Genomic DNA, 17542 nt, shown 5'->3' with positions numbered 1-17542 from the left:
ATATCCCTCATGGGAAGACACTTTGAATTTTGGTCTTGTGACAACCTCTGGTTATCACGTGATAACATCTGGAATGCACAGCTCTACCTTTAAGTTAAAGGTTGCTACCAACTAGGCTAAGCAATACTAGTACTCATTCTATAAATATTAAGTATGTCAAGCTTTTACATTAGCTTTAGATAATATTACTTACTTTTTTTTGTAAAAACTTGTGATTTCCTACACTCAGCTATTGCACTAGATGTAGTGTCCCTCAAGTATATAATTCATCTTTTTATTCACTGTTTTATCAATAAAACACATAGAATTTAAAGAGTCACCATTTACTTTACTCGCACTTCAATTTAACTCATGTTCTCACGCATGAATGAGAGCAGTAATGTCTCATGTACAAGCTTAAAGGAAAATTTATGCATATATTTTAATTCAGAAGCAGCAAAGTTTCAATTTGATTTATCTTAGATTTTATAATCTCCCTCCTCTCCAAAAAAACCCCCTCAGTTTTGGTCTAAATTTGCCCAGATACTGTTTCTTACAACTTTCCATGAACTTCTCTTACCAGCAGGTTCTGTACCAATTCTTTCACGTTAGCCGCAGTCTCTGAAGACTGTTTTCCAGATGATGCCAGTTTTATTAATGTGGACAGAAAGTTTTTGCATTTCTTCACATTTTCCATAGTTTCCTGTTATGGGAGGAGAAGGGGTAGAAGGGAAACAGTCAGAGAAGGGAAGATAAACTCTTTTTAATACATGATCTGACCGTATACTTGGAGAAATAAAGTCCTTCTTTAGTTCACCACTGCAGAATATTATTTATAGATTCATGTCCCTCACCACTTAAGACATAATCAGATTGAAATTATTATTTTGCTTCAGATATACATATGTATTGTACATTTTTGTTACCAAAATTTTAAAAATTATGATTCTTAATGTTAGGAGTTAGGAAACACCAAGTATTTTAAGAATGGCACATTGTGTATGGGAAAATACGCATTTTAGCAGGACAGCAAATAGCAAAGCTCCTCCTTCCCAGCGCATAGCATAGTGCATGGATTCTCCCTGTTGTGCAGTCCTGGAAACATGCATCTTGAATGAGTCGGTGCCAACTTCTTATTGATACCTTCTCATACTGATTGTATCCTACAGTGCTGAAAAGTATCACTTTTCTACAAGATACAGCTAATATGTTTTAAAGAAAAAAAGGAGTGCTTTACAAACCGTTACAGAAATCAAAATTAATACTTTGACAGCCGTCAAAATACAAGTGACCTGTGTTCACACTTTGTAAATTATATGGTTCTACTAACAGTTTACCTTTTCAAGAGCGATAGTTCACAGAACTCCTGCATCTTTACTACTCTCCACTCTGATCTGTGTTTATCTGTATGTATGTATGTATATATGTATGCATATACATACATGCACACATGTATATGTGAATGAACAAAAAAAGATTCTAAATGCACTCGGTATCTTACTGTGGCAGCCGTGGAGGTTGCCGTTGTTCCTTGCACCGTTCTCTGAGGAGTTCCAGTTTGTACAGCTGTTGCTGTCCCCAACGTAGTTGTTTGTGCAGTACCACCCAGAACAATCTGAGGCTGCAGAGAATACAAACATAAGATTATTTTACTTGGAACATACCAAAACCTGTTTTCCTGAACCATCAAACAGAAACTGAGCCACAGGACAGTAGAAAATCTTTCACAGCTACTATAAAAAGAAGTTACTCATCTGCCATCTGTTGCAGTGAAAAGAAAGAGCCACCAGATGGCACAAAACGCTACACATTCAAAACTGAAATCCTAAAAGTTGATTAAGAATTGCACGATTTTTGGTTACTGAATAAAATGGCAAAATAATACCATAAACATACCCTCCTATTCTGTGCTTTCAAAACACAATCAAAGCAAGTGCTAGATTTCTGTGACCGCAATAGCTTTTTTTGCCTGTTCCCTTAAATGCTGCTTTCAAAGGGAGGAATTTCTAAAAAGGCACAAGGGACACAAAAGCTCAGGTCTTATCTAGATCTTTTTGGTGAACAATGGGACAAAACATTTTTCTAGTTTTGTAGACAAGTTGGTAATTCAAAGTAGGAATACCACCTTTAAAGAATCAACATTGTAAACAAGAACTTTTCACGTACACAGTTCATTCATGAACTTCCAACAGTCTAATTACTAATGACAACCCAATCAGAGAGACAGTAATTCTTAGCAAGCTAAAGCTAGCTCTCAGAATTTTAACATATCATTTGTAAACTTGCTCTTTATATAAAGATGCACAAGAAAAGAGGCTCCAGTGTGGCCAAAGCTAACTTTCACTGGTATTTTGGGAGACAGAAAAGGAGACAAGGATCTCATTTGTCTCATTTTTTGAAATTGAGATAAATGAAGTCCATGGTATGCTCATTACAGCAAGAAATATGCAGATGGAATGATTTTTTTGTCCAGTATAACAGCAGTGCAAATTAAGGAGACTCAGGTAAATTAACTCTTAGATCTGGAAAGATCACTGTCATAGGCAAAGCCTCTCTGAGGGGAAAAAGGTTAAGTGGATGCACAGCAAAACCTGCATGTTTTAAATTAAAACTCTCTAATCCTGTCTACTCAAAGGATGAAAAAAGCACAATGACACAGTTAGGCAACAGCAATCATATTGTATCACTGTTGTCTGGAAGTCACGTGGAGAATTTCACACTTTTGCACTGTGTTTTAAACTCACACCACCACCCCTCAAAAAAAAAAATCTACAAGAAAGCCTATCATTAATACAGACTAGGCTATTAGAAGAGAGGCCACATACCAAGACACCACTATTTATCCTTGAGTTGTCAGAATCTGCCCCCTAAGTACGTAAACCAAAGCAGAGACTTGTGTAAGAGGGAGAAGGCTTGTGGAAGAGAAGGCTACCAGTGCAGTCTTTTTTCGTAATTGTAAATTTTGCTGCAGAATTTGGAGGCCTACAGATCCATCACAGGAATAACATCACAGCTCCAAATCCAAAGGGAATTGGTGTCACTTTCTTGAGGCAGAAAGCATAGAGGTATTTTATTTTAGTCAGTTATGCGATTACACAAACTAATAACAGGATACCTTTAAATATATATGCATATAGGTATAATATGAAATAATAATAATATACATATAAAAAATTATACATATACATCCAAAATATAAAGTAATTTGAGATCTGCAAATGTTTTAGAAAGGATAATCCAAAATATATTTCTTCCATGCACTTAGGAATTGTATTTCCTGTATTTCTGGCAGTCTCAAGCAGGTTTTCAGCTAATCTTAACAACTCATTATCTCATGTATACACTGCTTTTCTACAAACTCACTTGCACAACAGGAGGACGCTGTAGCGTTGTTGTGGGTTGCACTGTTGTTTGAGCCTGAGACACTTGCTTGATAATAGTAGTTGGTGTCACCTGTCGTGCAATAATAGGCGTTCCTGGAGCCTGGGGAAGAGGAAAAAAACCAAACACATTAGATCCTACATTTAAATATAATGTACCTTATCTAGTGTTTTGTCTCTGGATAGTTGCCATTATTACAGATACAAAAGAACGCATCTGGACCACTATAAAACTGTGAGAAGGGTTTTTAGTCTTAGCATAATGCTATTGTGATGATCTCAGTATACATATACCCATATCCACTTTTTTCTTTTAGTCTTATAAAGAATAATGATTCTTTGGGGAAGAGTTCTACACGTTAACCATATATGGTCTTGAGTGGTGGTCTTTATATCAGACAGTTTTAAAGTTAATGCCATTCAGCTAGGTAAAAATATTTTTCATGAGTAACAGCCAAACTGTAACCGAATTAAGAACAAAATGCAATGCCTATACCATGTGGAAAAGTCTGTATAGCACCAGGTTGATCAACGGTTTCTTCAAATCACTAACATCATACCTTACTTTCTGGTGTATTCTTCATAGGAAAAAAAAAAAATCTTAGTTTTTAACAGCACAAATTACTGAACTAACCTGCACTGTCGATATCTGCACTGGAGGAGCACTGGTAGGTGTAGCAGGACGAGGAGTCATAGTATTTTGAGGCTGAGACTGGGCATGTGCCTGTGCTTGCATCTGCGCCAAGGCTTGTTGAGGGATCATCAGCAACTGCCCATTCTCACTACGCACAAGGACCATGCCTGTTAAAAAAGAAATTGGTCAAGAAAACATACATCCTTTTCAAATACGAAAGAACGTATTTTTTCAGGTTTTTTATCCAAGTTGGATACACACAGAATTAATGCACTGTTGAAGGACTATACAGCTAACAAAAGTGGTTTAGAATAAAAGCAAAATACCCAGCTGCATTATCACATTTTGTATAGAATACCTCAATTACAGAAATACTCCTTCTCTATCAAAATGCTCAGTGTGGTGTGCATCAGAACACACAATGAGTCGTATTTGCCCCAACCAAAAAATTCCATGTGACCAGAGGTTAAAATCAGCAATCATGTAAAAATCCTACCTGCTATTTACTAAGAAATTTGTTTATGAAACACTGCAAATAAAAGAAAATCTTGCCATTAGGCAAGATTCCAGCTAGTTTTTCTTTAAGGGGGGGGGGGGAGGGGGGGAATATGTATATATAATCAAACACAGGTTTCACCATCAACATGAACACAATTGTCTAAGTTCTAAATTAATTTCCCATAACAAATTTAGTAATGAAAGCGGCTATAAAATAATAATCTCTCATGTGCATCTGCAACAGACTGCATTGTGCCACGTTACACCCCAAAAGAAAAATAAAATGGAGAGGGAAATAAGGCAGTCATTCCCTGCTCAGTCACTCACATCTACACTTAACCCCACTGGGTAGCTATAGGGAACCAGATTTTAACAGGCAGATTTTCAGATTATAGACTCTCTTTCTTGAAGGCACAAACAGGATCTGGACAACATGAACTGTTTTTCAAGAGCTCATTCATTCAGCACGCCTCAGTCAGTCCATGAGAGCCTCAGGACCTCATCAGCTCTGAAAAAGCCACCTAAGGAAACAAACTGGGCACTCAAAATTAGTTAGTCTTTCTGAGCAACAACCTACAGGAGGAAACTTCACCATGAAAACCAAGAGGCACTACTGAAATCAGAAAGTTTTTTTTTTTTAAGTGTTGTTCAGTGAATAAGCAGCCTATACAGGTTCCCCAACAATATCTGGAGATCTGGTCTATACCATCTCAGAGCATGACTACTGCAAAAGAATCAAGCTTTTATTTGCTTCTCTATTCAGATGAAGTGCTGAAATGTTTATAGACAACAACCTTGAACAGTTTTCTTGGACTGTTTGAAAATTAGTGTTAAACTGCAAAAAATCCATATACCGATTTCTACAAAAATTAGTTCAAAAGAAAAAACAGATTATATTAGTTAATTTGCCCCTAATTTTTTCCTTACATTCTCTCCATTAACTCTCTTTTAATGAAGCAGAGTCACACAGAGACGTTAAACTAGTTTACATCAAAAAGGTGACTTTCCATTGCGACTTATTTAGAAGTGTTAAGGTGGGACTGCAATGTGCTATGGACAACAGTTATATCTAGAAACAAATATTCTCAAACTGGTTTTGTGTAGGAAAGGAAGAGGGGGGAAAGCTTATTTATAATCTTGCAGACTGTAGAAATAAATACTTAGTTTAGCTGTCAAGTCCAAAAAACCATTTTCAAAGCTATCCCAAAAAGAAAGGTCTTGTCTCCTGTACCTTATGTAGGGAGAAGGCGTTTTCATTAAAACAGCAAAGCCATACACCACCACCACAGCTTACAAGAAATTTAAAAACCTCAATAGTGAATACAAAGCTTGATCCTGGCAGTTGCTCATTAGAACCATCACTACTTTCTCACCACCAGCCTCACACTATGGGGAGGGGGCTACTGAATGGAGAAATTCAATATTTTAAAGACTAGAGAGTGATCTGCTACTACATCAAGCTCATTCCTGCACAAACAGAACTTGGCATCCTCCTCCAATGTGCAAACATAAAATCTTGGGAAATGAACTCACATCGCCCATTTTTGTCATCCCTCATAATAACCAGCTGAAGAAGCTAAACACTGAATCAGTGGAAATCTTCAATATTATTATAACTGAAAACATCAGTACAGTGGAAGTCTGATTAGAGGAGCTATTTTCAAGTCAACGTCAAATATTAAGGCTTGTTGATTACCATTTAGTTTCTAGCAACTGAAAAGGCCCAACGCAACTACATATGTCTGTGCTTTCAGAAGCCCTTAAATGTCACAAAATTATACTGACATCCCATAAGAAACTTTTTTCTTAAAATTCACCATTTTAGGGGTTCCCTAGGATAGTCTAGGGCTAATGTACCACCCAAATTCTTTAGAGAGTTATATTTTTCCTTCCAGAAGCAACATAAGAGATACTAACTCTAGTTTTGGATTGGGGTGGGGAGGAGGTGTGTGTTTGTTTTTTAAACTTCCCTCTCAGCACAAAAGTGCCTAAAGTTATTTGAAAGTGCCAACCCAAAGCAGCTCACCCGCATATGAGAACCTTTGTAGCATCAGGCACCGGCACAGAGCTCTATGCTACCTGTTCCAGTCTCCAGCTCAACATCCACACCAGGCTCAAGAACGGGTCTGCGCTACGCATTAGCATCCTGCACCAGCACAACCGCCCCTCGGGACACCAGGAGTGTCAACTCATTGTTTTGCTCCCCAAAACAGGAATGAGAAAAGAGAGAAAAGAAGGGAGATAACCACAAAATGAAGGCTGACTACCCCTGAAGAGCAAGCACAATGTCTGAACAATGAAATATTCTCCCCGAGCTACATGCAAAATTAGAACATGCCTACACATTAACATAGCACAACTGCTGAAACAGACAGTTGAAAAGCATATTAATGTGAGCTTTAGAAAACATATCAAGAAAGTTCCATTTTTGGCAGCAGACAGACAAAACAATCATTTGTAATTCAAACCCTGACTCTAAGCACTATCCTGCTAGATTTCTAACTATGGGAAGTCTGAACCTTCCCTCAAGTATTGAAGTCACAATAAAAAAGTAATCCATACAAAGCTACATTCATATCTGTCCCTATTTAAATAGTTCTTTTACACTGCACTCCTATTTGATACACAGTTATTTTCAATTTATACAGTTTCTAACATGTATTTAAGTTAGTGTCTACCACTGATAGATAAATTGCTGTGCACACTTAATGGGCTATATACAAACATAAACACAGTTACAAACATCAGACTAGTCTTGCATAAACTTTAATCATGGTATGATGATATAAGACATTTTACCTGCTTGAAATTATATCTTGTTAGTATATGGGTGATTTCAGAAAAGGTGTAAAAATTCAGATCATGAACTTTGTTATTGAACTTTCTGTGCAGAAATTCACCACTAATACAGTGTGCAGACAAGTAATTTTTGACTGAACACTTAACACCTCTCCAGCCTTGTTGAGAATCCTTTAAAAAGGGAGATGGAGCTGCTCTCTCAGCTCCTCTCCCCCCAGCCCAACTACAGACTCTTTTCCAACCCAATTAGCTAAAAAAGAAACTCACTAACCCAAAACTATACCCAAGCTGGCATTAAGTGGATTTTCAGTGATGTTCAGAAAGCTCATTGGAACTAACTTGATTAAGAATTAAAAAGAAAGTCCCATTTATTTCCCGCTTCTAAACAAAGTCAATGTAGGACTACCAGCCCCCTCTCTCCATACATACATTAACCATCTCTCAGTTGATTCATTCACTGCAATGGAAAAAAGGAGGGGCTGACAGCCACACATGTAGAAAAAAAACCCATTTCTTTCTCTTATGTTCCAAAACTTGTATTTTAAACATTTAAATACAGATAAGTGTCATAATCTCAAACTCCAATGGGTGCAAATGCTGTAGGAACCAGATCAGAAATGACTACCAGGTACTAGAAGACAGATAGAATTGTACCAAGGTATCTCACTTCTCTAATTAAATTCAGCAACATATTTAAAGTAAGGATGAAAAATATCTTTCTGTTTCAAGTTTACCACCCAGGTTTTTGTTCCACAAATGGATGAATTACTATTTGAGACCAAACAGCTAATAAAGATCATTGGAAATGTTCATTTAGAAAAAGGTGACAATAAAACTTGGCCATTTTAAATCTCTCTGCCTTCTTTTTCCTAGAAAGTCTGATCACGTGTACTCTAAAACCATATTCACTATTAAAAATGCAAACATTCAAGCATTCTTTCCAAGTGTCTCATTAAAAAACTAATAAAAATTAAAATTAATTACCATTTTTGTTAGAAGTCGGAGGCTTAAGAGAATCCTGAAAGAGGCTCATATTTTAGTTTCAATTAAACAATTCATCACAGCTCCAAATGAAGAATTAACTAAACTGAGTTAGATTGCTCCTTATGCCGAAAAGACTTGTGCTCCTGATAGTACAATGGTCATCTCATGTGTTCTTGTTGTGGAGACCTTCCCAGATCTCTCCTGTTTTTGAGAGTGTTTGGATGGAAAAGTTCATTATTATATGACGCAGCTGCATGATTCTTCATGGTGTCGTCTTTGCCTCTTGCTAGTTGTATTTCCATTTGCTAATGGCATTTCCATTTACAAAGTGTTGTGTTGGGGGGGGGGGGGTGGGGGGGATGTTTCGGTTTTCTGTTGGTTTTTTTTGTTTGGTTGGTTTGGTTTTTTTAATTAATAAAACTTGTAAAATCATGGACTGGAATAAAAAGTGAAGAGCTCTGGCTATATGACACGTCAGAAAAACACACACCAGGCTTTTTTCTAATGCCTTCCTCTTCCTTCTTTCTTTGAAACATGGCTTGGCTTAGCAAAGACTAAAGAAAAAAAAATTATCAGAATAATAAAGGAAGAATAAAAAAAAAATATTTTGTAGCCTTTGCAGATCACTATCTGTGTAACTCCTGAGACATACAGCTTTCTTGCTAGAGAACCTCTACATCCAAAAAACCCAAACCAAAACAGTTCACTGTTCTGTTACGATAAACCAAGATTAACAATATTTATAGGAGCTGGACTTCCCAATGACAGAGTTAAAACTTTCTGCAGATATATCAGGCACCTTCAGATTACTGTTCTGAGGAAATACACAGTCCAGCAAATTGTCACCTCTGACAACCATACCTAGGAGGCAGCCACTCAAACAGCAACATATCTAGGTGTCACCCTCTCTCAGAATAAATGCTCCATTTCTCAGGGACTCGATTCATACAGTAGGTGACATACAGAAAGACTTCATCGGCAGTTAGCAAGCACCTAACATGAGAACCATAAAAAGGTATGCCCATGCTTGTCCCTGGGCATACCAGTGTGCAAGAATGAAACTCTTGTGTATCTGTGAAATATGAAACCTAGAAAGTGTCCTATCAGATCACAAGTGACAACATCTCTCTGTTTGATGCAGATACTAAACAGAAGAACAAACAGGTTCAAGCTTCCAGATTTTGCTCATTACCCACAATGTAGCTCATGGTCTAATCCAGATCAATTCAGAACCATTACTAAAGGAACCTAGACTTTTAATAAGTTCTTTTTTTAGTAGCTGAGACATGACAGAAGAATTGATGGATGTATGATCTTGAAATTCTATGATTCTATGACATTGCATGAAGAATACCCCTTTCCAGTCTCCTGAGGAAGTTATCTTCTTAAAGTAAAAAAGTAACTAAACTTTATTTCCAGAGAAAAACCAGTTAGGGTCAGGGAGAACTGTTAGGCAGCAAAGAATCACCTTCAATACATACACATGCTGATGTTCAGAAAGAATGTCCAAGCCTGAAAGAGTAAATAGAGGACTGATGCTTCTGGTGTAGGAAATGAAAGTTGGGTTTATCGATCACAAAGTCCACTGACATGTGACAAATATTCAAATCCTAACTAGATTTGCCAGGAAAGTTCACTAAGAGGTTATCTTAACGTCAAAGCAGTTTGTGCCTTAAGCTCTCAAGCACAAACTCATTTGTGGCACGATGCTGCAAACATTTGACATGGCAAAAAAATCTGACAGTAATCATAAGTGGGCTGTGCCATATTAGCAGAAGAAAGCTTTATAGCAGTATCCCTTCTGTACTGTCAGAAGAGATTTTATTGCAACAAAAAGGAAAGCAAGTGTCTGTAAAGTTATGCAAGTTGATATACACACCACGAAAACCATATAAAGCAAAGGGGATGAGTCAATGCTCTGTGGATGATTGGATCAGGCTATACAGAGACCCTGGCATGACAAAACCTTTATAAAAGGACAAAGTTTGTAAGATTTTCCCAATACCAAAAAGCTAGAAGAATACTGGAGAGACAGCAGGAGAAAAGGACAGCTGCCTATACAAACTACAGGAAGAACTTTCAGCAGAAGTGATATATATGATAGGGTCACTTACTGAGGAAAGGGAAATGATAACCTGGAACCGACATCAACACTGTCCAACAATCCACCATTCCTCCCCTTATGATAACTGACCTGCCTGGAAAAGTTCTCACTCTATAGGAATGAAAGGCCAGGAAAAGAGGCAAGATCAAAGTCTACTAGCCCAGTGCAGCTCCATGAAAATCTGGGTAACTAAGGGACTCTTCCCTAACACAAGACAACTTTTAGCAGATTTTGAATTATTTACATATGTCAAAGAAGAGCATCTGTAATAAACCAGCAGACATGTAGCAGCTCATGAAAGACAATCTATATACCAACTCATGAAAAATAGCGATTACAAACTAAGATGAACAGCACAGAACTTTAAATGGCAACACAGCTGTGGATTAGATGTTATCGAAGACACATTATTTTGTACCTGATGAGAGATGTGCACCACCACATTAGATGCAATGTCTTAGTTTAGGTGCTTAGAACCTCAGGTGATCTGTGCTGCACAACAAATCCAGAAAAACCATTTACTTGAACTTTCTCGCCAAAGTCTTTGACACCATCAGCAATCCAGGCTCTTGAGTTTCATGAACAAATGTGGTTGGTTTGTGACTTCTATAAAGGTGTCTTAGCTCTACAAGGATAACCATAGTGCTTACAGAGAAGTCTACATAGTGCAGGTATCAGCTCCTGCAAACCAGCTAGCTGAAAATGAACCCACCACTATCTGTGACTTTGCCTGCTCCAGAAGTGCTTGCACTGCACCGGCACGGATGAGGTCAGCCGGTACAAACATGAGTTAGTAGTAGATATGTTCCCTGCTGAGTTGCAGGTCTACAGGCCATAAAACTGCCAGGCGGCGATAGAGCTGTCCAGCACACTGGAGCAACCTGAGATACTGTACCAGATTCCCTCATGTCTTGTTTCAGAGTAATGGGCACCCTAAAGCAACAAATGCTGAGGTTTTGCACACAATCGTAGTGTGCACTGTGTGCGCTCAATAAGCCGAACACATCTTAAAGGTGCCTGTTAAGTGTTCAGCACCTATTGTGCTTAAGGTGAGCTACAACTTGGCTTGAAAAAACACGACTGTCAGGTGTTGCTTCAGAGCACCTCTAGTACAAAACACTTGGAATCTCTCCTGAGAGGCACTAAACTTTACACCATTGTGAAGATTGGCATGGCACAGAGTTCTGGACAAGAACCTACTACAGAGCTACAAAAGCACATCGCTCCTTTCACTTTTCAACTCATGTCACTCTGGAATAAAGTCAAATTTTACCCAGATACAGTGCCTACAGCATTAGTTTACTACAGCACTCCACTTCATTTGCCTATCAGCACTCTCCCCACATGCCCAATCTGCACACACAGATCACAGATCATAACTAACGGTTATGGTCTGTGAAACACTAATTCTTGAACAGTTGATTTACGATTATTGCCAACATAGATGAAAGATACATTCTCAAAAATCATCAAGAATCCTGACTGCAGTGCACAGAAAATGTATTTCGTACAGACCAAGTACACAAGTTCACATTATGAAAAACTGGTTTTGTTTTTTCTTACTAAAGAGTCAAAAGACAAAGAGACTCAATTTCATAGTAAAAGCTTTTTCTTATCTTACTATGCAAGAATTCAGTTTCAAACTATAGAACTCAGCTGTACTATCTAAAAAGTGAAGAAGTGAATAATTTGTAAAGTATTGATTCACAAGCCTCTTAAGAATATAGTTAAAGGAATAACGTCATGCTGGAGTGCCAAAAAGCCACTGTATTTAACAGTGATCCCATATGGAAAAAAAATCTTACCTGCTCAGTTGAAAAGGTGCGCAAGAAGTGTTGTGGGAAATACGTCATATTACATAGCAACAATTGACAAATGCTTCAACAACAATGTGATTTGAAACTATTTTTACTTTTCTGGAAAGCTATATTCCTTGAAAGTGCGTTAACATTCCTTTCTAGTCAAGCATACAAAGCCAAAACACTAGAGCACTCTGTCAAACTGCAACCCAATCATCACACAAATCTGTCTGTAGTCCGATGCAGAAAGAAGAAAAACACTATCATGAGCTAAACCAATTATTTTAATTATTGATCTCAAAGTGATTCAGATTTAGCTCTGCCATTAATTTCAATATACTTAACATCAAACAACAATGCAGTTATACTAAAATTGTATTTGTTTTTGAGAAAGGAAGGCACAAAATAAAGTGTCACTAATTCTTTTGATCTGTTATTCTAAATAGGAGGTTTTAAAACTCAACTTGTCTTCATTTCTGGCAAACAGTTTGTCTATACCAAGGCATACCAACATTCGTGCTGTTCAAGCACCTGATGAAATGGGAATGGGCAAGCTACTTTCATTTACCACAGTCTGCACACAAATACTTAATGAGGAGTCATGCATTAAATCCACATTATCTTCCTTCAAAAAGCAACGTGCTAAAACAACTAAGTACATGAAAACAAATAAAAAAATACATTTCTTTAATTTGTCCCCACTGTGAATGCCCTACTCTAGGTATATACCCTTTGTAATTTTAGCAGTGACAAAACCCTTTGCTGATGCCACCTTTTCACCTGGAGCTGTGGAGACCTGATGTTAGACAATTCCACCAACTGACAGCTACCCAGGGCAGCCTCAGTGGAAACGTTCCCTTCAAATCCTCCTCTGCAGAAAACAGCCTGCGATTTTAGGACTCACTGCCGATACAGAAGTTATTCTGCTTTGAGAATATGCCAAACACCATGCCTGTGAGTTCAAATACAAACTATCAGTGTGGACATATTACATGTAATTTGGCTGATAGCAACATTTATTAAATAGCACTGCTTTTTCAGTTAGTCTGAACACAGAAATAAAAGTATTTTCACACCTGTAAGCTTGAATTCAGAAAGCTTTTAAACAAAATCAAGTCTCGTTTTGATTTTTACTAACCATCAAATGCACAGTCCTGAGTAATGACTAAGCTTAATGACTGGGTATGACTAACACTTATAAATAATTAGTGCCTCCTCTCCCCCTCCCCCATGGGGGAGAGAGAAGGAAAGAAAACCAAATGATACATCGGAAAAAAAGGAAGAATGAAAGGAAGAGGTTGAAGTCCATGGCATGAACACTTGCCTCGTCTTCCAGTCCACCCTTAATATTACTGCAAACATTACTGCACATATGTTTATTAAAAACTAACAGCTCCTCATGCTTTTCTATAAACTTCTGCACAGTTTAGCCACTCTCAGCCTTCCTACTCCAGATCTGTTCTTCCAACCTTCTCCACTGATCCCTCAGCAAACACTCTTCTGGTCACCTTCATTGACTTTTGCCACAGGTGCTGCAATGCCTCAGTGCTACTCCTTGGAGTTGGTACTGACTCATGTGAGTACAACTGGTCCCACTCGCCACACCACCACTTATGCTGAATGCACCTGATGTTATTGCGTTCTGAGAGAGGCACTAAATCTAACCCTCCCTTACAGAAATATTTGATTAATAAACTGAAGGAAGGTGTGAAGACAGCTTACTACAGCCTTTCTGCCCACTCAAACCATTTAAGAAGGACTAGAGCATGGCACCACACCTCATGGCTTGGTTTTTGTTTATACACTGATATCTAGAGCACACATTTTTCAACTGAATCTATACTGGGCATCTGTACAGAGCCTATCCAGCATGTGTTTTATTCTGTACAACAGTACTGTGATGGCTTTTAACAGCTCAACTACTCTCAGAAGCACATATTAATCAAGTTATAATGATAAGTTAGACCATTTTTACTAGAGAGACTTACTTGATTCAATACAAACCTTAGAACAGTCATGCTAGCCATGTAGAATAGTATTACATACTGATGCAAGTTTTATGTTACTGGTTGTCTAGGTATTGGTTACAATGTGTTATTGAAAAAATATTTTAGTAATGCATTTTAAGGAAAAAAGCATCAAAATTAAGAGATGCACGGTGTTCATAATTCACAGTTCTACTTTATAAACAGAGTTCTACCCTGACAAGAAGTTACTCAATTTTTATCAATATACTTTTCCAAATCCCACAAAAAGAGCTTGGCAACTGAGTCGAACCCTGCACTAAATCCTGTACAAATACACAGTAAAAGGACTGTCCCTGGGTAAAAGGATTTATAACCTATTTATGCACTTTGCTGAGAATCAGCCTTTTACATTCAAAATGTAACTTTCTAATCACTCATAATACAAGTACTGAAATTCATCTTTCAAATGTTATTTCTAGCCCAACAACAGTTACAGAGCCAAAGATTATCTACATTTGTACAAGGCCTTAAGACAGCTCTACTGAGGTGCTGAACTCTGCCTGTGCAGATCTCACTGCAGAAACAGGATGCAGCTGTATCAATTCCTTATGACTATCACCTCTTTCTTGATTATTGATAATCTATACCATTATATAGTGATGATAATCAAGGTTTTGCTCTCACCAAATAATATTCTATATTTTAAAAACCCTTAAAGGCATAGATAAGGCCTCCAGGACAATTATTTCAGTTTACATTAAGTATCATGCTAAAGACACCTGAAGAAAATTACTCCAAGACAGAAGGCTTTGTGGTAAAAAGTTGTCTCAGTTCCTTGAGACACCCATACCTCCAGAAGACAACCAATGTTTCTGGAAGGAAATTACCACAGAACAGAACCAGGGTAAAAGTTTCCAGATTAAACTGAGGTTAAACTGTCCTAAAAGGTTTTTTTAAAAAAAAAAACCAAACAAACAACAAACATTTGATCTATTCATGTGTCTTTGGTCTCAATGAAAAAAAAGCCTCACCTAATTTGAAATATGAGTGATCACACAGTCTTTACACATGTTTAATTACAGCCTGGTCTGCATACAGTTGTTACACTTCTCTCAACATTTGAGCTGGAAATGGGACCATTGCGCCACAATAATTTAGTGGTACAATCTCCCGTGTGGACACAACCATACCGTTGTAAAAGGTGCTTATTGTATAAGCTATTTTCCTTTTCTTATGAGGAAGCAGCGTGCAAGAGGGCTGATACAGCAAAAACTGCATCCAGACAAAAAAGGTTTTACAACTTTCAAGAAACCTGTATCAGTATAAATACACTACAGCTTCTTGCATTTAGGCAAGACCTTAATTCATTTAAAAACAAATTCAAGTTAGTGCATTAACAACTTATAACAACACAAAAACAAAGCCTGAATATCCCCACAGCCCCTGTCTCTGTAAAACAACTGTGTGCAACCTGTCAAAGGGATAGAGATGCACTGAGGCTTCGGTCCCAGAAGTACACCAGGGAAACTTCGGCAACGTTCACAGATCACACAACTACTTGTACACAAGAACGTCCCTGTGGCCGTGCACAGAAAAAGCCCTTTGTAACTTGTGAGCACCACATACTCTCCCTAGAGTTTGGCCTTCCTTTACATAGAGCTTTACAGTTCAAAATACAACTGAAATAACTGTCTACTAAATACAGCTAAAAATTCCTTTCTATCATTGTCTTCAGTTGTGAGAAACACAATTTCCAAAATTACTTTTTTGTGCCACTACCTCTTCAAATCTTCTTTCACAAGAGATAATATGCCTAACATAAAAAAGTTAAACTTGCTAACACTTACTGTCTTCCAACTGGCAAAAGCCTTCTTTTCAACATCAAGCAATGGCATCAAATTCAAGAAGCAGATTCAGACAGATAAATGGAGTTGTAAACATTCATAAAGCTTCAACATAGAGAACAATCCTGACAAGAGTAGTTACTTTCAGGTAAAAATGCTGATTTCAAGTATTTCTGACAAAAACTGCGCATAGTAACAAAAAATGTTTTAACATGTTGTGTTCTTAAGTGACTTCTATGTCTAGTTCCTACCAAGCAGACTCTTAGTATTTGATCACACAGTTTTTATGAGAACAGAAAGCAAGCTTTCCACAAGCCAACCTCTTCTCTTTGCTAAAACCCACTTAGACTAGTATCAGTATCTTCAACACTGTTCCTGAACCACTTCATACATTTATTTTTTTTTAGGATTCTATTTACATATCATTTCCCAAAACAGAGAAGACAAACACTAGTAAGAGTTTTCATACACCGAAACATTTCATTTTAAGGGAGTTTGTGATACCTACTAATTTGCATCCTATCAGTGCCCAAAACTGTTGCATTTTTGTCTCAAGATTGCTAACTTTGCTGCAGCATCCTGTGTTAGTAAGTGATTCAAGTCCTGGGCAGCATCCAAATTTGTGGTCTTCAAACCAAGACACTGCATTTTAGAATTAACCCACATAGATTTCCAGAGATGGAAAACTCATTTAGCTCACTGAACATAGAAACACCATGTAACTTCTGGAGTAGCAGAGTGCAAAATGGCTCAACAGAAAAAAATCATTCACTTCTGGTCACTGACCACCAACCTTGAGCATAAGCCTAGTGATACCCCAAAAAAAACACCCAGGAAGACCACAATTTGAAGTGTAGATAAGCATATGAAACAAATCCATACATGCTCTTCCAAAGGCTGTTGGGAACAACAATATTTTCCATACCAGAACTGAACAATATGTAGTCAAAGTTAATAGCTTTCATAGCTTAATGGAATCACAATTATATTCCCATTAGATCCCATCACTTAAAGAGACGCCCCTATCAGATGTGCAAAATGAGGCACTGGTTTGCCTCATGACACTCATTTTAACAAAAACAAAAAAACCCCTATCACACAGCTCTCTGAGTCTTAAGTTCTTCGGGGTACAAAGCTAAGTATGCAGGATTCCTCAATTATGAAAGTTGCAATAAGAACAAACACAACTTTCCGCTTGGTGACATATGGCAGATCTGATGTAGCAGATTTCAAATAAAGCAGAATGTTCCTTTTGCTGATGCATGATTTGAACATAAAATCCACCCCTCACCCAGAAGAGTTCTGCAGAAGAGATCCACAGTTATCTTTCAGAAAGAGAGATACCACTTTATGTGCCAAGTATAGGACACCCAAGCTCTAATCTTGGCAAAATATCGATTCCTTCATGGCCTCGGGCAAGTCAGAACTTCTCTAACTTGCTCTTTCCCCCAGCTCTAAAGCAGACTTCATACTACTTTATTTACCAACCACACAGGCATGTTGCAAGGATTAAGTTTTGTAAAACGCTTTGGAAGTAAAACATACTATAAGTAC

At 37.6% G+C, this 17542-nt stretch overlaps 1 protein-coding gene across 3 annotated transcripts in view; it reads right to left on the bottom strand.

Annotated features, from left to right (window-relative positions):
• Positions 1 to 17542, bottom strand: part of TAF4 (TATA-box binding protein associated factor 4) — a 37492-nt gene that overhangs the window by 11685 nt on the left and 8265 nt on the right. For all 3 annotated transcript variants that reach the window (XR_012045154.1, XM_072879327.1, XM_072879328.1), the window contains exons 3-6: positions 3994 to 4160; positions 3343 to 3462; positions 1481 to 1600; positions 560 to 682 (exon numbers count right to left, since the gene is read on the bottom strand). Coding sequence is in view for 2 of the 3 variants with exons in the window: in XM_072879327.1 (XP_072735428.1) it covers positions 560 to 682; positions 1481 to 1600; positions 3343 to 3462; positions 3994 to 4160 (530 nt within the window). In the remaining variant the exon portion in view is untranslated. The remainder of the gene's footprint in view (positions 1 to 559; positions 683 to 1480; positions 1601 to 3342; positions 3463 to 3993; positions 4161 to 17542) is intronic.

This window comes from Ciconia boyciana, chromosome 14 (assembly GCF_034638445.1).
Source record: "Ciconia boyciana chromosome 14, ASM3463844v1, whole genome shotgun sequence".
NCBI classification, from domain to species: domain Eukaryota; kingdom Metazoa; phylum Chordata; class Aves; order Ciconiiformes; family Ciconiidae; genus Ciconia; species Ciconia boyciana.
The sequence above is the reverse complement of the archived record's forward strand: the minus strand, read 5'-3'. Positions and strand labels throughout refer to the sequence as shown.